Below are 22,356 nucleotides of genomic sequence, written 5' to 3'. Positions count from 1 at the left end.
GTTCAACTTCGCTAAGCTCAACTCGTTGCCCGCGCACTTTGACCTGGGACTAGGCTGCTTCGCATCGAGAAGCACAAATGCACCCCCGACTCTGATCGTCGCAAGGATGGCCACGATCGTCTATGCCGATTTCTTAAAGGACAATGGAACGATGACCTCCGGTCCCACTCCCCGGCTCTTCGGCTCATCTGCTAATCGCGAAGACAGATCGTTAACCTCCGCATACGTCAGATTACCGTCCCAGGAACACACAGCTGGGGCGCCAGGGTTGACCTCCACGTTGTCGTGGATGAGCTTGTGCACCAGATTACTGATAGCAGCTGGAACAGTTTTATTCCATTCCCAGATCTGATTATAGTCTCCTTTCTCTGAGTCTTGTATCGTCGGACCATTCTCGACTCCAGTTTCGTGTGCCATTTTGTTGCGTCTGTCGCAAGGACGTGACAAGGCGGATCGAATCAAAGTCGTACCGGTTGCAGCAGCCACGTAAAAGCACTAGCAATTATAGAATAAAATACTTCGATGCTCCGGCTTCATTGAGATGCGTGATCCTCGTGCCAGCATGGCCCCCGAACGAGTTCGGTCCACTTTCGGGGCATAAGAAATCGGGCCGAGATATTCGGGGACTGGTTCGCTCGAACTAGATTGATAAAAGAATACAACACAGATGTCAATTCCGAAAAGAACAGATGGGGTCCATGATATTCTCGTCAGAAAGACCATCTCGGAGCTGGCAAGGCTTGCGACTTCGTGATCAGAGGCAGCAAAGTCGACCAGCGAGCTTTAAAAAACAAGTTGCCGCAGATATTCCTCTCAATACTGTAAACTCCTCCCAAGATGGGAGTAGACCTCAGGATAGCCCACAAAGCCCATAGCCCAACCCAACCCAACCCACTAATGGGCTGGGTTTTGGGCCTATCCTTCGGGCCCATCGGTGGGCTATAGGCCCGAAGCATAGGCCCATAGAAATAATGGGGGCCTATAATAGGGGCCTATTATAAACTGAACAATATAAACATACCAATTTATCGTAGCTATATAATCAATGCATTTTTCCCTGGTTTTTTTGGGTTTTCAAATTACCGCCTAAGCTATATATACTATATAGAAATCTTCTCTCTCTTCTAATTATAATCTTATAAAGGAGAGGGGAAGCAGAAATTGATAGAGAGAAAGATCAAATTTAATTTTTATAAAACTTTACTTTTTTATAAGAGGTACTATAAGTGTTACTATATCTAGAGAGATAATATATATATATTTCTCTTTATACGGATACTTAGTAATCCTCCTCGGTGCGAATTCGTGGTCTACGGGTCAAATTGGATCTTTTTAGAGTGATTTTATATGAAATCTGGCATTATAATACTAAAATCAATATAACATCTTCTTTATTCCCACTTCTTACTATAATAATATAATAATACTAAATATATAGGTTAGTATATACGCAAAATACAGCCATTAATCAGCTACTTTATACGTGCTAAGACTATATTTATATATAGAAATGGGCTTTGATAGGGGCCCATAAGGCCCCCATTAATGGGCTGGGGGTTGGGTCGGGCTTCGAAGGCCCAACCCATAGCCCACTGCGGGTTAGGCTATGGGCTCGGGGCTTGGGCCCATTTGTGGGCTATCCTGAGGTCTAGATGGGAGTGAGACGGAAGGTTTGTATGACGCGATTCTCAGTCAAGCTTGGTTGAAAGCATCCAGCATCGAAAGAGTTGTACTGGCTTCCGACTATCAAGTTTCGGCATTAGAGCAGATGCTGCTGGATTTCCGTGGTGACCTGACTTACCACACGTTCGATATCCCGAATCCTGTGAACTTCAACAGACTGGCCTTGTCTTGCGTTGAAATTGTCAATGGCCATCCCCTGCTGCGTAGTGTCTTCGTTTGCCATGAGCACCAGGTCTATCAGGTCACCATGAAGTCGAGTTTCATTATATGAAGCATTACTTTGCCTCTACGTGCGTCCTCTCAAGGTATAGAAAGTCCCATCCAAATTTTATCAACCAGGTTCGAGGGAGAATCTATTACTCTGACTATGAGTACTCCTAAAGACAGTGAGGTTTCTCAAGCGTGTGTTTTTCATATGTATCTCCTTCTCAATCGAAGTTCAAGTTCCAATGAAAACGAAAATGGGCCATAAACAAACAATCACGTGACCCACGCGTTGCCATCCCCGATTAGGTCTGTTTTGATTCTCGACATCTCCATTCCCCGACTCAGCGCGACCCACAACCCACGACCTTCATGATTGTGCATTTACAATTTAACAACCCTCTACGCCGGTAATCCCTGATTTTATTTCCTACACTTTCACCAACGGCGCATTGTCCAGATCATGGCGGCAAGCGCGAGGGCGCAAAAGCCCGTCGGCTCAGCGCCATGGATTGCAGCAGAGAAGGAAAACATGGCAGAGCTAGTGGAGCAAGAAATGGAAGAAGTGGAATACCCTGTGCGACACGAACTGGACTGGTTAAATGAACATATGACCGAGATCCTGTCCAAGGGCCAGACGTGAGTTGCACACGATCTAATTCTATAATTCTATGTCTTCTCAGCTAACAATCACACAGGAACTTCGCGGACGTGTTCAAGACGCCCGGAAAGATGAGAGGTAAGACGCCTCGAACCGCTCGGAAGCGCATGCCCGAAGAGTCTCGAGTGGTAAGTACTCTCCATATCGAATAGATTTCAACAGTTCTCGTCTAATGCCCCTTGCAGCCCTTGAGCGAAATCTTCTCGTCCGCCCAGAAACAATTAGAAAACCATGCGAGCCCGAGCCCGTTTATTCATCGTGTTGTTTCCAAGCCCGCTCCCGTGACGGCATCGCCTGTGCCCCGCACCAAGATAGTGACGGAGCAAGCTTCGCAACCCGAATACCCCGATCTCACACAAAATCTGAACTCCTTCCCCACACACAACACTGACTCTGGCTATCATGGCATGCCCGATGATGATGAAATGGTACTGCCTGACGTGCAACAAGAATCACAGGCTTCTACTCAGCCTTCTACCCAGCCTTTTGAACAGGACGAGCCCATGAATCTGGATACTCAAGAGGTCGACATTTCGGCCAGTCAACAAACGAATGAAGAATCCTTCCACTCTGCGCGAGAAGAGATCCGCTCCCGCGGACAGACTGTCGAGCCGATCAAGGACCCAACCCCAACTCAGGAAAGCACAGCGCGTCCAGCCGTATCGGTTTCCGAAGAATCTGAGCGTGAAATTATGTCGACCCCGACTAAGAAAACTAAATCGAAGCCAGATGGCAAAATCCCGGAAAAGCAACAGAATGAGGAATCTGAACCCGAAAAGAGTGATACGCCAGTCTCAAAACCTGAGCCATCACCAGAAAAGGCCCCGGTGGCTCCGGTAGCTCCACCTATCGAGACGCAAGATTCTCACCCAGAGGACGAGGATATGGAAGAGGCCACGAAAGACGACGCAGTTCTCGGCAGTCTTGATGATATCGGCTCTCCTTCGGATGGCTCTACCCCAGAGCGACCATTCGCTCGGAAAAGCAGCCTGAGCTTTGCCACCCTCCCTGCGCGGGAACCTTTGAAGACTCGAACAAGCCATATTGATCTGGCGAAAACGAGTACTGCCGGGCGTCCCAGTTACTTCGGCAGGCAGACTGGCGGCCATAGGATTCCGCACCCTGCGGCAGAGGACACTACCGGCTCCAGGGCATTGGAAATTGACAATGAGAAAGAACCAAGTGAAGAAACGGATCCTGACCAGGCTACCAGGATGCACAGCAAAAAGTCCACCCAGTCCTTGCATGAAAGAATCAGCATGCTAGGCAAACTCCAGCCATCCCGACCCAGAAAGTCAATCCCATCCGCTTCTGCGCTACCAGCTGGTCAGGTTCCCTACCCAGACCTTCCGGCTTCGAAGGCCGAAACAAAATCTGAAGCTTTGGACGAAAGGGCACGTGAAGCCCCAGCTCCAGAGCGTATGTCTGTGGACGATGACTGGATCAAGCCGCTGAGCTCTCCTCAAAAGCCTGAGCTTTCCAAGAGCAAGACCACAGATGTCATGGAAAAGCTTGCTGAATTCGAAAAGTCGCATGCAGTCAATAAGAAAGATGCTTTGCAAACAGAGCCTGAACGACCCAAATCATCTACCTCGATGTTCTCTTCACCCCGGCCTCACGGTCACCAACAAAGCGCCTCCTTTTCTCATACTCCTGTCGATGTTTCTACTACTCCAACAGGCTCGCCAAGACGTTTCGACGGTCACATCAGTGCTTCGAAGCTGAAACTGCACTCGATTATGAAATCTGCCAAGGGCCTGTTTTCAAGCACTGGAAACACACCACGGATGGAACATTCATCGCCTGAGCAGGCACGCATTCAACCAAGTGCGGACGCATTCACTAAGAATACCAAACACCTCTCTCAACCAGTCCCTATCACCAGTCCTCAACGTCCAGAAGGCCGCCGCACACGAAGCTCGACCGAGAAAGAAGAAAAACGGCGCCAGCATGAACGGGAAGAGCAGGAGCGTGAGGATCGAGAAGAAGAAGCGCGTGTTGAGAGAGCTCGTGAACAAGAAAAGCAAAGAGCCCTTCAACTCAAAGCCGCTCAGGAGAATTCCTCGGTCGAGCCAGAAGAGAGGGCAGGCTCGGCAGTATACAAGACCTCCCAGTCGCAGCGCCAGCAATCGCGGGAACCTGAATCGGCTCAGGAGTCTAGCTCGAGGTTTGCCGTCCCTCAACCGAAGCAAAATGACCGCCGTCCTCTCAAACCCACTCGCGAGCCCGTGAAACGTCCAACGCCGCAACCCATGTCAATTCGTGTTGGCAGCACGATGTCTCGTCAACAAATTCCTGTCCCATCATCCTCGGGTTCTCAGGAGTCGGTTGTGCCCGCAGCCGCCTCTGTCGCTGCTTCGAAGCCAACTCTCAAAAAGAAGGGTAGCAACACCTCCTTGCATACAGCATCTTCTGCGAGCAGCTTTAAGAGCTCTGTTTCTAGTCAAACGCAAGCCCAGCGCAAGGCTCAGGTCGCCAATGACCGCAAGAAGGAGCAAGAACGCGAGGCACGTCGGAAGGAAGAACAAAAGCGTGATGTCGAACGCAAGCGTGCTGCCGCCCAACAAGAAGAGGCCCGTCGGCAGGAGATGAGGAGTCGTGCTGAAGCTGAACGGGAGCGCCAAGCTGAGAGAGAGCGTCAAGCCGAAAGAGAGCGCCAGGCCGAGAGGGAGCGCCAGGCTGAACGGGAGCGCCGCGAATGGTCGGCTCAAGAAGATCCAAACAAAGCCGCCCGCATGGAGGCAATCAAAAAGCGACAAGCAGAGAATGCTCGCAAGCATGGGAGGCAAGGCAGCCAGCAGATAGTCAATGAGGTAAGCGCGTTATTTCAATCGGGTTTCTTTTCTTTACTTTTTTTTTTTTCTCAAAACGCTAACAGTTCCTAGGGGCCAATTCTGCAGCATGAACAGGCATATTCTCAGTCTTCTCAGCGAAGTGACTTAGGTTCTTCCCGCCCTCCTTCTCGCTTGGGTAGCTCAATTCAGCCATTTGGTGGCCGCAGCATCAACCCACCCCCGCCTAATCCCGCCAAACCGCCAAAGAGAGGCAACGATGAAACCAGCCACCGGGCCGCTCCGTCTAAGCCTAGTAATGTGCAATCAACTGGCGAATTCAAACGGCGAAAGACAGAGGATGAGCACAACCCCATGCCACCTGTACGCACAATGGCGCAGCCTATCCGCCAATCTAGTATCAGAAAGGTTAGTAACATCGGATTCCATGTAATATCCTGACGAACAGATTATTGACTTCAGGAATCTATGTAGCCTTCTACCCTTGGCCGTGGACAGTCTTCCCTGGCACCCCAGTCGGGTTCTTCTAGCTACAGAAATGCTCAACCTCAGCGACCTGCTCACCCGATAGTCACGTACACGAACGGCAAGATACCGTTTGCCGAACCAAACCATGCGCCTCCACCAAGCACACATAAGGCTGCGCCAAGTTCCGCCCCGCGCCCACCCACCAAGCCATCTCCCAAGTACCCCAGTGGTGAAAATATCCATTTGCCCGAGATCAACACTGACAGCGAGGATGATGACGATTCCGACTCTGAGATGTTCCCTGTCCCCAAGTGGGCACAGGCGAAGGAGCTGGAGGGTCTTCTCCGGCAGCAGGATGGTATGGAAGTTGACTCGATCTTCGGGCCAATTGCACCATTCTCTCTTGAAGACACCTTTAAGGCGGACAAGAAAATCAAGAAATACCGTGACCGCACCAGCAGTGCGAACTGGTCCGGACCTGATGGGCTCACTCAAGAGGAGATTCGGAGGGATGTTGCCGAACGACAGCGGTTGCGGCTCAATGGTGGTTGGAGCTTCAACAGCTAGTGGCCAGCAGGATAGCATCTTCTTTTCTTGGATTGTAAATTGGTCTGTACATTGAGCGGCCTTCGGGGGAGTATTGATTTGGTGCCGGACGTGGTTATGTCCGTGTTACGGGTGTATCATCTAGGTTGTGGCGTTATTTTGTATTGTTCTTGACACTTTTATGGTCTTAGGCAACAGCTGCATAGTTGCATCCATCGGTGCATGGAGTTAATGAATTGTTATTTTGGCCTATGTTGGATGTTCCCTTGGTATTTTGTTGGAGTTGATATGGATGTCAAGGAATGTAGGTGGAAGGATATGGGATACTCTCATGTAATACTATAAGGCTATCCCTTTCATCACACCAGCATCATTGGTCTAGTGGTAGAATTCGTCGTTGCCATCGACGAGGCCCGTGTTCGATTCACGGATGATGCACTTCTTATTTTGCTTTTGTCTTTTGAAGCTGTTACTTCGTCCTCAGTTATTTTTGGGATTTATTCCTTCGAGATTAAGATTATCTCTTTATGCTTCTTTTTTTATAACCTGTTCTATCCTATTAGTCCAATTTAGAATGTTGTTTTCTTTTCGTTGCACCCTCCTGGTGAGTATATATATAGTTTAGACACACGCCATTGTTTCAACCCAATATATTCAGTGTTCAAAATGTATATATCTAGAACAAGTCCGAAAATAAAACCCAAATAAACAAACGTGTAATCGGTGTTTTATCTCCCACAGTGCACCTGAAGGTGGATGATTGACATGGTGGTTGACGTACGGACACTACCACGAAGACCGGACATACTCCCATGCCCCCATAAATAACTGGCCTAGTGTTGTACAACCCTAATTAAACCGCAAAGCAGAAGAATACATCGCACATGTGCATTGTCTATGTATGAATTTATACTCGTATATCTGACGCCCGTTTGCGCAACATACACCGTGAGATTGAAAAGACAGAGAAAAAGAAAAACGCAAGATGAAAACCCCGGTCCAAACCCACCCTCCGGCGCCGAGGAAAATATAATACAAGATTCTCTAGCCCCTATGCAGTAATATCGACGCTAGGCCAGAACTTACTGCATATCCGGCTCGATTTCACTAGCTCCTCCCTCAGCAGCCTCGTCCATGGCATCGGGGTTGAGGTTGGCAGCGTCGGGGGCCACACCGATTTCTGTCTCGTAGGAGATGGTGCGCCAGCCAGATGCACTGGTGGGATCCTTGACATATTCGGACATGGGGAACTGCTGGATGTTAGAACGCGGTTCAAAGTTCTATTTTGGTGTATAGGTATAGACTCACATAATGGTCGTTCTTCTTCATGGTCACCACCCAGGGAACGTTGTCAAAGGTCACAGCGCGAATACGGAAGTATTCGTTATCGGGAATCTTGCGGACTTCCCGAATAAAGCTATCCAGGTCTGGAGTCGAGACGCTGTTAACAGCAGTGAGGAAATTAGTGGGCGCAAGACCGTAGTGGTAAGCAGGGGAACCACGGCTCTGAAGAATAGTGTTAGCAGTATTTTAAAGGATAGAAGGGTATCGAAACTCACCCTCGCGCTCACGTAGATCTCGCTGTGAACCTTGGAGATCTGCTGACGAACAGCATGGTGGGGCTTCTGTAGGACAGCACCGCAGAAGGCAAGGGCACGGTCTGTCTCAATGTCCTGAGTTGGCACCGTGGGGACACGGATGCGCACTTCCTCGCCATCTCGTATGACCAGCGCATCCAGGAATTCCCTTTCATACATAACATCCAGCTCTGAAACGCGGGTGATGACTTGGCCATCCAGCGTGAGAATGATGTCGGCTTCCTGGAAGCTGGTGCTGGGGTCGGGGGTGACGCCTGCGGGAGGGCTGTCAACCTTGCGCACCATGAACAGCTGGTGTCGCGATGGGTTGGCCTCAGTGACCTTGTTAATCCATTCCTGCGAAACGCCCATGATGCGAGCCTGGCTCATCTGTACAACATAGCTTTCCATGTTCAGGATTCGCAACGTCGGGACCTCTCCTTGCTGGATCTTGGAAGTAATGGGAAGCAGGTATGGAGTGGCAAGGCCGAGGTGGTATTCGATATCCTTGTGAGAGCTTGCAGAGCGCTCACCGAGGTAGTTCAACCACAAGGCCTGAACGACACCGTCTTCGCCGATGAGCACACCGTTTGAACATTGGGCACTGAGTCCAGTATCTACGGTCACGGCGTCCAAGTTGATTGCACGGTAACGAGGGGCAGCTGCGTTGGCGGGGATCGACACAGTCGTGATATCAGTGACTGTGGTTTTGGCCACGACAATGCGGTAGTTTTGGTTGAAGCCGACAAAGATGGTATCTTGGCCTTGTTTGATGTAGTTAGTGCTGAGCTGGGCGCTCTTAACAGGAGCCTTGACGAGGCTGGGGTCGTATTGGATGACGGTGTAGTTCTGAAGCGGGTGCAGGAAGACCACCTTAGCACTGACAATGATTGAGTCGGCCACAGTGATGTTGATGTCGCAAAGGTCGTAGGGGACAATGGCTCGTGATACCACCACTAGACCCTTGTCAGCATCGATAACCAGTCCAAACCCAGTCTTCTTTGCTTGTGGGTATCCATCCAGCTTCAACGGCATGATGCAGGATACGCGCACGAAGCTACGGACAATCTCCGCGGCAGCAGGCTGGCTGATGCCGTCTAATTGGATGAAATTGGCTTCCCTTGGGACAGGAGGTTCAGCAGGAATGGGTTCAGCGATATCGGAGAAATCCCAGACACCAGACTCATCATTCCGGACCGCCAACCGCATCTTGGGATGCCAGTGACGGTCAACGTAGATGATACTAGTTCCTTTCGTGTGAAGGTCGCGAATATGGCGGTAGGAGATCACCACGCGAGTGCGATCGGGAATGTTCTTCATGACCTCTACGAACTCATTGAGGTTACGGACGGGCCGCTTATCAATTGAATCAATGATCCACCCTGCCACAGTGTTCTCCAGCTTGAAAGAGCCCGCCGACTCACAGACATAGACTCCGCGAGTGGCAATGGCATAGAGACGTGACTGTTGGTACGACAAATCATGGAAGCTGGCGCCAGCAACTGTCACGAAACGATCGGGGGTGATATCATGCAGATTTCCCACTTGACACTCAACCTCAACGTCTTGACCGCCTCTCTGAACCAGCAGCTTGACAGATTCCCCGACACTCGTGTCTAGGATGTCGTCGAGACGAACAAACTGCGTAAGGAGTTCTCCGTTCACCTTGATAAGCACGTCTCCCTCCAACAACTTACCATCTGCGGGTCCCTCCGGAAGGATGATCTCCGCAGCAAGCATGTTCGTTTCAGTAGGTGCTGCGGCACGTACAGCAGCCTCCCACTCCGGGGTCAAACCAAGGCGGCGACACTCGTCGAAAGGCCTCAAAACCCACTGCGTTTGAATTGTACCACGAGTAACCGGTTGACCTTGGCGGATACACTCCAGTGCACGAAGCGGGCGGTCCAGCGGCAAAAAGTAGTCCGTTGCAGCACCGTCAGCTCGACCACCAGCCTGCAAAGCAACTGCATGGCCAGCAAGATTGACCACAGGACTTCCCGAACTACCGCCGCTGGCTGCAGCTGCGGCCTGGATGTAGTTTGTGTTGAAATCACAGTAGCCCTCTCCATATTCAGGCGCATTTCGGTCCAGTCGACTGATCACACCGGATAAAATGCTCAGTTTTTCTCCAGCATCGTTACCCACGACGCGGATTTCTGCACCAACTCGCGCTCCATCTGGCTGGAGCTTAAGCTCTGTGACTTGCATGTATCGAATTTTCGCCGGGTCGAACTTCAAGATACCGAAATCATGAACGGGATCTCGGTATACGGGCTGAACATCGCACTGTGATTTGCCAATTTTGTTAATAACCGAAGGTCTTTGACCAAACCATTGTGCAAGATCGACTTACTTCCTCGTGATTGTCAAATATACAGTATCCCCAGAAAGGACCAGCACCCACAACGTGACGATTGGTCAATATGTAGCCACGCTCTGCATCCACCACGAAACCAGTTGCTTGACTGGACATTGAGAGCTCTGTATCGAACGAACAGGTCTGGCAGAAGTGAATGGAGACGGCACATTTCACGACCTTCTCGATAGTAGCCTGCCATTCAGGTGAGTCCGTTGTAGCGGGGATGGCAACTGGTGAGGGAGCTTCATCTACATCCTCCTCGATCTCATAGACAGTTCCGTTGGCGGGAGTTGCGTCGTCGGGGGTCAATATCGAGGGCTCAGGTCGGAGTTGCTTGTTCGGATGCTCGGAAGTACAGGCCGTTGTGCTGCGCTTTCGCTTCGCACTCATATCGCCCTTGCCATCCATGGCGAAGATATCTGAGCTTTGGAGGTAGTGTCGACGGGGTTTTAGGTGGCTGGCAAGAGACGAGATTGACCGGGAGCCTCTTGAGGCTAACAGGGCAGCAGAGAATGGGGTATCAGACGAATGAGACACGTGAAGATGCGGTCGATGCGGAGTTAAGGAATGTGACGCAGATGATCGATCAGCGGCGGCTGGAGACCTCAAAGGAGTGGAGGTTTGGTTTGCGCCTTGATAAGACGGGAAAGGCAAAACGGGAACAATTCGCAAGCTCCTTCTGCATACAACGGATAAAGAACAATACATCCACCAGGCAATTGGGGAAAATGTGCATGCGCGTTGACATCAAGGCAAAACGTGCCCTCCAGTAAGTCCCCAAGGCGGAGAGGCAACAAGGCCATATTATTGGGGGAGGCTTTCTTTCGCATCTCAGGATTATTGCTGGCAGAATAATCTTTCACGAAGAGCTGCAAGGCGGTAAGGACGGGGAATTTCGATAAGGGCGGAGTTGCACGATATGATCCCATGGCCGCCTCATGCGCCCTACTGTTACAATGACCCTAAATACCTCTCTGCCTGATTTACACGTGGACGGGACGCGTGGGATGTTACGTTACATTCAATTAATATACAAATTTGGAGGTTGCTCTGTAGCCAGATTTACTCAAATATGAGGGTTGTTCCTTGGCGAATGCTCCCATACTTCGAAAGCGGGGGAGCCAGGACTTTGGAGTATTTCCTAGACATATTTCATAGAGACCATGACTGCTTTGAAGTTCTCAACTGGTCATACATTAGGCTTTTTTCGTTGGCAGAGATGGTGCGCATGGTGGAAGGTCCATGCTTCTGCGGGTATGCATGGTGTTGAAGGGAATAGGCCGGCGCCTCCCATAAAGCTCGCATTGGTGGGCCGAAACATGGTCGCATCGTTCGCGGGGGCGGACAAACCAGGAGCTCGAAAATAATCTGTGGCATGCCTTCTCACACGGAGGACTGCATGTTTCCACATTAGTTGCCTCAGATAATCGATTCAGACATAGCGCCAGGGCTGGGTCCACCATTTCCTTGCATGGACGGGGGACTCGGTCTTTGCGGAGTAGAGGCCTTTGCAGACCGTGAGAAGAGCTCGTTTAGTCTGGCATATAGCTCATTCACAGCGGGAAGGTTTGGGGGCGGTGTCATAATCGCTGGCGTTTGAGGAACGACACCACCCGCTTTCTTTGCTCGATCGGCGATAGTTGCGAGGTAGGCTAGGTTGGCTTGTAGACGTCGCATGCACTCAATGTATTCGGGGCTCGGCTTCTGATTGGCTTTGGATGCATCCGGCTGCTCTGACGCGGGTGAATTTGTATCGGGGTTGGAGGCGGGGCCAGCCTTGCCGGCCGCTTGAAGGTTCACCACTTCCTGTAACAAGGCCGAGTTGATGTCAAGGAGGGCAGTGACACGGGCCTTTTCACGCGCTGCAAATTGAGCTTGAGCTTGGGCCTGAGCCTGGTTTGGAGCCGCAGGTAAGGCAGCGGTTTGGGGCGAGTTCATTTGCGAAGGGGGTTTTGGTTGTGTGCCAAGCAGGTTGTTCGCTGATATGGAAGCCATGTTTTGGGAGAAGGTCTGCGCTACTTGAGATGGCATGTTTGCGCCGGATGTGCCTTGAGGGGGGACAAACTGGCCCATGGGGGTAGGGATGGGGGTCTGGGCGTAGGGCGCTGAGAAATTATCCATAGGTGCTGCTATTACGACAAAGTATATGGTCAGTCCAAAGCATTCCAATTAGTGGGCAACAGTAGACAGGAGACAAATGGTCAAAGCTAGACAGTGCCAAGTGGTCAATGCATTGATAGCGATGGGTGTTAGGGGCGAGTGACACAAGCATGAGGGGGGGGCTTGGAAATAATCCAATCCGATCTTGAGCCTCATGAGACACCCTCCCTTTTCCCCAAGGATTTGGGCAACATGTCTGCCGCGCCGGGGTAAAAGTGACAGATACGCCGTGCCAATGATAATAATGAAAAAAGGAAAAAGAAAGGGGGGCAACGAACCGGAAGATTGTTGGGGGAAACCAGAGGGCATCATAGCTCCACCAGGACCAGGCTGCATGGGCATAGCACCAAACTGTTGAGCAGACGGTGTCTTTGATTGGGGGTATTGGGGAACAGCGTTAGGGTAAAAAGGCATCTGTTGGTTTTGGGGGCTCTGAGTCGGGACGGGATAGCCTGCGGGATAACCAGTATTGGGGTCCATTGTGTAATGAGGGACCATCACGGTTGAGGAGTGGCTCCGGGGGATTCTTTTCACCCTGTAATACTTCTTCTCTCCAGCGATCCCCTCGATTTAGGGAAACTACTGTGGCTGAATTACGCAGGCCGCACGGACGAGACGGTGAAGGCCCAACGGCGCTTGTTGAACCGGGAATCCAGGGATGGGGGGGATATTTGGCGAGACCCCGAAGCTGCTAGAAATAAAGAAGAGAGTGGTGATTGGCTCAGTCAAAAGGCAGGGATGTATTGGGAACACGGCCTCCACAGCGAACTGGAACTCGGAGCAAGACAGATTTTGGTGCCCAGATTCAGAGCGATCAGCCGTGGGCGGGCTAATGCAGCGGAGCCCTTTTGGAATGGTGGAGACACAGGCTCGAATGAATGATGTTGAGATGATAATAGTAATATCTCCAGTTGACTTGAAACTTGAATTCGTGATTCAGAGTTCTAAGAGTGTACTTGATGTTTAGAGAGAGTCACTGGTGTTCCACAATGAAAGTGACATTGGAAGGTCACGGGGTACGATATGGACCGCCCCAGGCAGCAAATTTATTCTGCCTGAGATGTATGGAAACCACATCCGACTGCCTTTTTCATAGTTAATAACTATCAAGGATAGTCGGCTTGTGATTCCTCTGTATTTGACGATATAAGAATTGAATGGTCCCAATATATATTATACTGGTTTGAGATGATATTAGAGACATTATATAGAATATAATATCAACTCGGTTTTTTCATGCCGTTTTCCTTTCTAGCCAGATGAAAATCTGGCCTAAACAAAGTGCAGAATACGAGAGGGAAATACAACATATGGCCAAAAGGGTATACGTATAAAATGATTAAGTATAACCCGCGAAAACCGACCTACCGACATCCGCCTAACTATGCCTTCGGTAACAGACTGCTTCCTCTTCTATGTCACTTCTCTTTGCCCATAGCGAGTTTCAGTCTCTCCCTCATGTACCGAGTAGATAGACGACCTCGGGAGGATACCTCTTACCGCCATAATGCGTACACGTGAGATCGCACTTTCCCTGCTACCTAGGTACGTATCGTCGGTCTAGACTGGCAGCGCCTCATATCTACGTGGCGGTGCTAGGAATAACGCTATTCACGGATAAAGGCCCCCCAATTTCCCCGGCAATGATGTCAAAGGGAGCGGAAATAAGAGTTCCTAAACAAGGTTAGTACTTTGTACTCCGTACAACTAGGCATGTATGGATTTGCCAGCGACCGCTTGGCAATTATAGACTGACGATCAGTATCCACAAATCACATTCGGGGACTTTGACACACGGTTCAGATGTATGTGAGAAAGGGGTTGGAAATTCTTCCTAACTCGATGTGTCAGGAACGACCAAGCGACACGTCAGGTAATCTCCCAAAAAAGGGTAACTATCTAGACGATCCTATGAACTTTGTTTCTATCAATCACTCTGACGATCTCTACCGCAAAGGCATGTAAGTGCAGCGTGTAGGCGCTGCAGGGGATAGAGAAAACCATTTGTTGAAGTCTGGGTATGGAGGAAGACATTGAGAATTGTATTAATTGGACTCTCGAACATACATAGTTGTGCATACGCAGTTACGAATATGCAAAGGGCTAAAAGGGGAACTGTGGAGACCACTGTGAAGCCTGCGCCACAAGCTCCAGTATCCCATTTCCAGGAAATGCAAGTCGGATATGCCGGTCTATGCAAATGGGAATTATGGGGCGGAGCAATTCTGGCAGTTTAGCTATTCGGAGTCCTCCGGTACTACCCCGAGGTAGCTCCAGGGCTCTTCCAATGTTCCAAAGCCATGGATATGAGTCCAAACCTTAAACTCAATCTCTTTCCCGACGATAAACCTTCTTTTTATTCCGTTCCCTCGACAGGGGATTCCCTTGGATTCCCTTGGATTACCTTGAATTACCTTGGACTGATATGGAATCCCATGGATTGAAGCGGAGTCACCGGAGTTCTTAGGTGGATGTTCTCCGTCGTATGGTATTGATATCGAGTGTCCGAGATTAACAAATCAGTATGTATCCATATGTTGTGGATGTTCGCTAAACGAGGACTTCGTCGAACCAACACACTCTTCCCCACAACGGAAAGTCCATGAATCGAGAAGCTTATCGTGCGTTCGATCATAGAATTTGTGCTCCACTTGACTGTCGAGATTCGATCGAGCAAAGTTTACAAGTGTTAGATAATTACCTAGGTAGGTACTTTAAAAAGATCTATTAATGAGGCCATCTGCACCTACGGAGTACTCCATACAATATACACCTGGGCACTTACCCAAGTTGACGTACCATGGGAAATAGCACGGTGGCAAATTGTACCTAGGTACCATCGCTGATTTCATATTCGGTTCGCATTCTTCCATCCCCTTTCGGCCGAAGCAAGTCGTCCATGAAAAGTGTCAGAACCCGAAGCTTGTTCAAACCAAGCCCGGCCAATAGTATTATACCTATGACATATGGAGTCGATCTGAGGCTGAGGCTTTTCAGACTAGACCGAGCTAATCCCGTCCGGCCGGTAAAATATTGGTTTCCTTATCCGGTAATTTGATTCAAAAATTCGGATTTCCCCCAACCACTCTATGACGACAAAGTGCATGGGAACCTTGGAAGGTTCTTGTGCATGGAGGTCTTGGCAAACTGACTATTCTGTATCTAACTAGGCATGTTCTAACTAGTGATAGGTAGAGAACTATAATGGCACGGGGCATCAAATGCTCAATCCTTCTACCGGGTAGCTCTGTGTCAGTTAACGTGTCTTTGATAAGTAAGGAGATGGAAAGAGTAATACATATACAATTTCGGGAATAAGGTAATAAGGCAACTGGTTGGCATAAGGCCCTTGATTATTATCATGCAACTGTTTCTTATTGCACGTTATGGTACTTTTGTACTCGGTACTTACTATACTATCAGGTTCTAAGGGGCATGGATGTTCTAACTGAGTGAGAGTTTGGGGGAAACCTAACCACTCCCATAGCCAATATTGGTAGGCGGTTATATACGTATATAATATAATAATAGCCAAGCGCTGAAATGTCAATGTCATTCGGGGAAATTATTCAAATTCCCCTGCGGCTTTACACTAAGATCGTCATGGGTCCAAGGAAAAGATGTCCGCATTCCAAATGTGGACTTAATACTCCGTCTGTTTCGATACTGTATCTGCATTTGCAGATCGGTCTTTCTCTCGTCTCCACAGGCCTTTGACCTTTCCTTCTAGTTGCGTACGGAGTAGGGAGGGTGCGCCACACCTGGGAAAAAAAGACCCAGTGGCTTTTTATAAATCGTTATCAAAGCACATTTAGTCACTGATCGACAAGAGAGGCATTGCTACTGACCCCATCGCAGCATGGTCTTTATCTGGGCTTCTACCCCCCAAATTTCCTGTAGAAAAATCCCCACTTCGTCTGTTTCGTAACTTAGACGAGTCTGCCATTCAAAACCCGGGGCCATTGGGTCCATTTACAGTGTATTCCATCCTTCTTATGTGATGACCTTAACAGAGCTGACCCTAGGGCCCGGAAAAGATGTCCAGGCAATCACCAGAGGAGCCTGGATATACCCACTTTGCTATGATCTACATAGACAACGATGGGAATCTTTGCCAAAGGGCCTCCGATTCCATTTCAGAGAGTCGCGAGGCCATCCTCTCTCCTCGGGTTACGGGTGAATTCCTCCGAGCAGTGGCGATGTCGAGAGAAGCCCATGCAACACGATCTCAAGGTAAGACCTCTATTTCTCTATTTACCCCACATGAAGTGTTCTCGTTGACATGGGACAGTTTCTCCCGAGATTCAAGTTCCGTCTAGTGGGGGGGCAACCGTTTAACAACAGCTCTGCCCCGTCGCAGGGGGAGTCCGTGGGTTACAATGGAATGGGGCTGGGTAGTCAACAGAGGATGCAGGTTCCATCTCAACCAGAGTCCCCGTTCCAGCCGGCAATGTGGCCGTCATGCGAATCTTGGTCTCTACAAGCTAGCTCACAACCCAAAAAGAATTTCGGTGGTCGGAACCTCAACCTAGCTTCACACCAAAGAGCCTCTATCTCTGTAAAAGATAGAGGTCTTTTGCGTCTCTACTACGAAAAAATCTTCCAAAATCTACAACAAACAAACTGCCGAATTATCGCCAAAGCCTATATCAAATTAGTCGAGCCGCGCAAGCAAGTGAACTACCCCTACAATGGACGGAAGATCGTTGAAGGAAGAACCCAACAGCTGGACCCCGAGGCAACTAAGCCACCATGGTGGCCACTAGGAGTGAGCCATCGGGAACCGGATCATCTTCCAAAAGTTGGTAAGAGAGAGAAATCCTTCCGATTGTTCCTACCAAGCTAACAATGACCTAGAACGCATTCGACTTTTGGTATACATGCTCTGCGAAATGCGCGAAACCCACGGAATCACCACCGCCAGATTAAAACAAAGCGACCAGCCCATTCGTCGTCAAATCCTCCCGGTCGAACGTTTACAAATCTTAGATGAGGCATATCAAGTTCGCGAGGAGGAAGAAAAATACCTAGATGGGATTTCAGGTACATACTTACTCATGCTATCTCCTCCACACCCTTCCGAAACTCACATGTGTTATCTAGATGGAAAACGCGTGTCTATAGCTCGCACAAATCTCCCTCAAATGGCCGGAGACACCTCCAGCGGACAAAGCTCGCCAATTGAACCACCCTCTTCTCAAAATATCGTCGAATCCGAGTGCAGCGACGGGATCTCCGACATCGACATAACCCAAGTCACCTCCGAAGACCTACCGAACGCGCCCCCTTACAATCCTTCCCACCCTTATAACCCAATGCACATGGGTCCAAACACCCAATACCATTCTGTCGGCCCCTCCAACATGTCAACATCACCGCTGGAACTGAGGCCGAAACACGAACCAGAATCTGCCGGGACACATTTGATTGACCGGACACATCCCACTGGCATGGCGCACTATCCATACCCTGGTGTTTCCGGCATTCAACCAACCCCGATGGGGTTCTACGGTACCTCTGTTCCAATCACCCAGACTTCGACAGAAAACTTGTCCACGGAGACAATGATGCCATACGGCCACCCCTACTATTTCAGTTATTGAGCGTCTAGCATGGACCGGAGTACATATAATGTCCTTTTCTTTACGATAATGAATTTCGTTCGCGTCACATCTGAAGAAGATAATATGCCAATTCATTATAAAGTAATCCCGAGCCTATGCTCTGATACGAAGGCGGATGGGCAGAGGCCGGCCTATTTCCCTTCGTCATCGGGCATCATTGTCCTCAAGTCTACAGACACTGCGAGTACCAGTCATTGATGTGTTTGCAGGTTCCACTGGCGCAAGTTGTGCCTCCAGTCCAGCCCGAGCCACCACACTGACCATAGAGCGGGACTCTAGTAGCACCGCCAGAACCGGCGGTAGTCGTGCTAGTAACCAGAGTAGTAGTAGTGGAGGACGTACCGCCCAGAGCAGCCAAGATACCAGCATAAGCAGGCTTCTTCACGAGGTTCTTATCCCAAGGACACGCATCACCCTGACCAGGGAATGTGCTCGGAACCCACGAGTATTTATCCGTGTAGTCCCAAATAGTAATGCCAACACACTTGGTATTTGCCATGCACGCCGCAACGGTATTTTTGTAGTCGGTCGACTGCTGGGTAAGCAAGGCAGTAGTTGATGGCAGAGTCATACGGATGTCGAGTTCAGTGTAGGCAACGTCAACTCCCAGGGCTGTGAATGCGGCCAGGTTGGTAGTCTGCGCGCTCTGACTAGGGGTACTTCCGACAATAAAGTGTGCCTGCAGTCCGACACCGTCGATCTTGGCACCGTATTGCTGAACTAGCTTGACGATTCTCTGGGCACCTGATGACTTGGAACCGGCCGATTCGATGTTGTAGTCGTTGTAGTAGAGCTTGGTGTCTGGGTCTGCGGCGGCTGCAGCAGCAAACGCGATGGGAAGGTATGCCTCGCCGATGTATTTGTAGAAGACACTGTCACGATAAGTACCGTCCTCGTTAAGAGCTAGCAATGCATATATTAGCTATTTGATGATGATGATATCATTCGTTCTTGGGTTCGGTACTGACCCTCATTGACAACATCCCAAGCGTAACATTTGCCTTTGTAGTGAGTGACCACGTTGGTGATGTGGTTTTTCATGGCAGCAATCAAGGTTGCGTTGGTCCAGGAGCCACTTGAGACTATTTACCAATTAGATAGCTACTCATGGATTGAAAGACATGCTGTAACAAAGCTTACCCCAGCTGGGCAATTGGCTATGCCAAACCAGAGTATGGCACCGCAGCTTTTGGCCATTCTTAGCAGCAAGGTTGGCAATGACATCTCCATTGGTATAGGAGAAGGTGTTTTGGGACGGCTCAAGTGCATCCCACTAGCGACAATTAGTGAGGGTATGAATTATACGGTAAGGGTTATCTAACCTTCTGCGAATTGCCCGGTGTAATTTGGCCGAAGTCATCTGTGTTGCTCAGTTGGGTAAGGTACGGAGCATCAGTCAACTCGGGGTTATCAGTGGCTGATCCGAAGTATAGCTTTCCCTTTGCAACAGCAGAGGTATGCAAGCCGGCTCCTTGGGTCCTATGGAAGAAAAAAGGGCGTCAATGATTGTTAATGCTCGAGATTGGAAAGATAAGCCATACAACTGAGGAAGGGCACTGGCCAACGCCAGGGCAATAGTAGAGAAATGAACCATGACGAGATAATCAATGTCAGAAATAGAATTGATCAGAAGTTCTAGACCTGGAAGGGAAATTCAGAGGATCAAGCTCCTTTTATAGTCAGGGATAAACATGGCCAGACTGTCAGGGCCCTAGTAGTTCTGACATTTGACAGCTTCAACTTTGACGGGCCGACAGGCCGTGGCATAGTTGTCGCGGCCTTTGCAAATGGTCGAATGGGCTTGGCCTCTGCTAAGACGCCTAATCGTATGAGCTCGTGCATGGAATTTGTCACTTTAGCCAGGGAAATAGACACAGGGCCCGGCACCACATTGTGGACAGGATGGAGAAACGAATAGAGAGACAGCGGAGCAAATTCCGTATTTTCTTCACGGCAAAAAGAGGAAAAGAGGCGTTTTTTATATTTCCCGTCGAGTGAAGTTGAAGAAAGAGACCGGGTAAATGCGCTCGTCTCCGCTTCCCCGGAGAATCTTCAGGTCTCATTCAGGCTAGACAGCGGTCCCCTCTTTTCCATTAAACAGCGCTGACCACTTATGCAGTCAAAGTCAATCAGAATTACAATCTGAGCCAATCGATTATATTCACCTGGCCTTGGATATGTTGTATTATAATCAATGGGACCTTTCGTTCCCAGGGGCATTGCCGCCTCAATGATATCTATAAGAATCTGAAAATGCATCTATGTACACAAGGCGCTTTTAAGGGGTATCAGAGTTTTTGTATCATGTTGTTCCGTGATAGGACTAGAATCGAGCGTCAAGAGTGGTCAGGTACCACTGTTGTAGCCAAACCCCAACAGGGTGACGGGTAGGAGGATAGCACTCCTCCCATGGGAGTGGTTTCTGTGGACACAAGTTCCATAGGAATCCACGAGATCGGTTGAAAGTTGAGCGGTGGGCTTCATATTGATGAGATACCGCTCAGCCAGTCTTCCGAGCCTTCATCTCCGCAATGTATTTGCCGGTCTTGGAAAGAGGCACGACGTGGATGGTGACAAGCTCATCCACAACCTCGACCTTACCACCAGAGAGAATTTGCAATAAAGGCAGCTTCTTGCCAGCCTTGATCAAACCACCAGAGACAGTCTCCATGAAGCATTCAACACCTTCAACAGTGTATTCCTTCTTGGTGTCCCAAGGAAGGGGGAAGATGTAACTCAGATGATCCTCGATAGCGTTCATCTCCGAGAAGGCCTTGATAAAGTCCGACTGGGCGTCCATGGGGTAAAGGAAAACAGTCGGGAACTCGATTGTGCTCTCCGGCGAGAGAGGATCAGGCACAAGGCGAATCTTGGCATCTTCCATATCAGGAGGCTGAGTGGTTTTGCGGGTTCTGATCTGACGGGCGCGTAGAGCTGTGCTGAGGACCATATTCTGCTTGCGCACCTTCTCTTCTTCCGCCTTCTTCCTCGCGGCAGCACGTTCCAAAAGGGCCTTCCGCTCGGCAATCTTTCTGGCGGATTCTTGAAGAGCCTTACTCTCTGGGTCGATTGCCAATCCTCGGGCTGCAGCGTCTTCAGCCTCGGCAACCTTGTCCAACTTGAAGAGTGCCAAGGAGGAGCGATAGAAGGCCTTTACGTTTTTAGGGTTGAACTTAAGGGCGACAGCACAGTCGAGAGTACAAGAACGGTAGTTTCCTGTAGAGGAAATAGGTCAGATAATGTCCGGTACAGCCGGGAAGGTAAGGCATACCTAGTTCCAAGTTGCACAATGCCCGGTTGATGTGCGATGCCTCATCCAATTTGCGCAACAGAGCGGCCTCTTCTTCGGGGTCTTCGGGCTTCTCCCACTTATCAACCTTGGCGTTAATGACAGCAATAGCCTTTGTGTAGAACTCTTTAGCGTCGATCCACTTGAGCTCCTGCACAGCTTCATTGCCTTGTCCCTTGAAGGTGTTTGCAACCTCGGCCCTAGTACCTTCGTTTTGCAGAGCCTGAAGAGCATCTAGGAGTACGTTTTCACCCTCTTGAAACAGATATGTGTCAGTTGAATCGAACAGGCATGTCCAAGGAATAATCCGACGTACTCTCGTCACCCGCATTTTCAATATCGGTCATAAACAGAGGAGTCTTATTCATCATTGCCATCAACTCCTCTGAAGTATGCGACTGAACGGCCGCAATAGCTGGCGGAAGCTCGGGTGCATTGGGATCGGTTTTGCGCGCCTTCAGTGCCTCCTCGTTGATCGGGAAGGGAATTTCGTTTGTAGGAGCGAAGGCGTCAAACCCAGGCTGGGGTAAGCCCTGCGCGACCTCAGGGGGAGCCTTGTTGAGGTCGAGCGACTCATCAAAGTCATCCGGAAGTTCTTCAACGCGCGACATCTTGAGGGTTCTGTCACAGGAAAATGTCTTGTTCGGAGATTTGGAGATCGTCCAGACGCTTAGAAATGATGCCCGCAATGCAAACAGTGCAAACAAGAGGGGGTCAGCTCGGCCCTAAACCCTATTACCGGATTGGTCGAACTGAAAATGAGATTAAAATGTTTGGGAAGAGTAATCAAAAGAGAATGGACGATTACGACAAAAACTTGGGTTAAAACCATCTATATATTCCCTGATGGACTGTAGTTTCTACGTCGGATAAGCGCATATGGAGAGCCGGATGGTGCCTGAGGCCGCAACTTTTCATGACTATCATTTTGCTACCAGGTTATATTCCACTACCTATGGATATCTGCTTCACTATTGACATGGTTCTGTCAAA

At 49.6% G+C, this 22,356-nt stretch overlaps 7 protein-coding genes across 7 annotated transcripts; 2 read left to right on the top strand and 5 right to left on the bottom strand.

Moving 5' to 3' along the window:
* Nucleotides 1-120: 120 nt before the first annotated feature.
* N7489_011909 (uncharacterized protein) lies at nt 121-417 on the bottom strand (the record flags this gene model as incomplete). The annotated part of the gene is made up of 1 exon (XM_056717658.1): nt 121-417. The coding sequence occupies one exon, from the start codon at nt 415-417 to the stop codon at nt 121-123; it is 297 nt and encodes a 98-aa protein (XP_056565280.1).
* A 1,930-nt stretch (nt 418-2,347) lies between these two features.
* N7489_011908 (uncharacterized protein) lies at nt 2,348-6,375 on the top strand (the record flags this gene model as incomplete). The annotated part of the gene is made up of 5 exons (XM_056717657.1): nt 2,348-2,526; nt 2,586-2,676; nt 2,734-5,361; nt 5,434-5,748; nt 5,815-6,375. Coding segments are annotated over 5 exons (3,774 nt in total), but the record flags the coding sequence as incomplete, so codon positions are not given.
* Nucleotides 6,376-7,436: 1,061 nt separating this feature from the next.
* N7489_011907 (putative nuclear serine protease HtrA2/Nma111) lies at nt 7,437-10,998 on the bottom strand (the record flags this gene model as incomplete). The annotated part of the gene is made up of 4 exons (XM_056717656.1): nt 7,437-7,604; nt 7,663-7,860; nt 7,914-10,217; nt 10,285-10,998. The coding sequence occupies 4 exons, from the start codon at nt 10,996-10,998 to the stop codon at nt 7,437-7,439; spliced, it is 3,384 nt and encodes a 1,127-aa protein (XP_056565278.1).
* Nucleotides 10,999-11,709: 711 nt separating this feature from the next.
* Nucleotides 11,710-12,930, bottom strand: N7489_011906 (uncharacterized protein; the record flags this gene model as incomplete). The annotated part of the gene is made up of 2 exons (XM_056717655.1): nt 11,710-12,419; nt 12,729-12,930. 2 exons carry the CDS (start codon nt 12,928-12,930, stop codon nt 11,710-11,712), a joined length of 912 nt encoding a protein of 303 aa, XP_056565277.1.
* Nucleotides 12,931-16,551: 3,621 nt separating this feature from the next.
* N7489_011905 (DUF2841 domain-containing protein) lies at nt 16,552-18,053 on the top strand (the record flags this gene model as incomplete). Its single annotated transcript, XM_056717654.1, has 3 exons — nt 16,552-16,683; nt 16,742-17,255; nt 17,308-18,053. 3 exons carry the CDS (start codon nt 16,552-16,554, stop codon nt 18,051-18,053), a joined length of 1,392 nt encoding a protein of 463 aa, XP_056565276.1.
* A 190-nt stretch (nt 18,054-18,243) lies between these two features.
* N7489_011904 (putative endo-1,4-beta-xylanase) lies at nt 18,244-19,668 on the bottom strand (the record flags this gene model as incomplete). Its single annotated transcript, XM_056717653.1, has 5 exons — nt 18,244-18,977; nt 19,043-19,156; nt 19,215-19,347; nt 19,397-19,553; nt 19,616-19,668. 5 exons carry the CDS (start codon nt 19,666-19,668, stop codon nt 18,244-18,246), a joined length of 1,191 nt encoding a protein of 396 aa, XP_056565275.1.
* A 906-nt stretch (nt 19,669-20,574) lies between these two features.
* On the bottom strand, nt 20,575-21,974 carry N7489_011903 (HSP70/90 family co-chaperone CNS1; the record flags this gene model as incomplete). Its single annotated transcript, XM_056717652.1, has 3 exons — nt 20,575-21,290; nt 21,346-21,618; nt 21,680-21,974. 3 exons carry the CDS (start codon nt 21,972-21,974, stop codon nt 20,575-20,577), a joined length of 1,284 nt encoding a protein of 427 aa, XP_056565274.1.
* Nucleotides 21,975-22,356: the final 382 nt, after the last annotated feature.

This window comes from Penicillium chrysogenum, assembly GCF_028827035.1.
Source record: "Penicillium chrysogenum strain IBT 35668 chromosome Unknown utg000005l_segment0_segment0, whole genome shotgun sequence".
Lineage (NCBI taxonomy): Eukaryota > Fungi > Ascomycota > Eurotiomycetes > Eurotiales > Aspergillaceae > Penicillium > Penicillium chrysogenum.
Note: the sequence above shows the minus strand (reverse complement) of the source record. Positions and strands in the feature narration are given on the sequence as shown.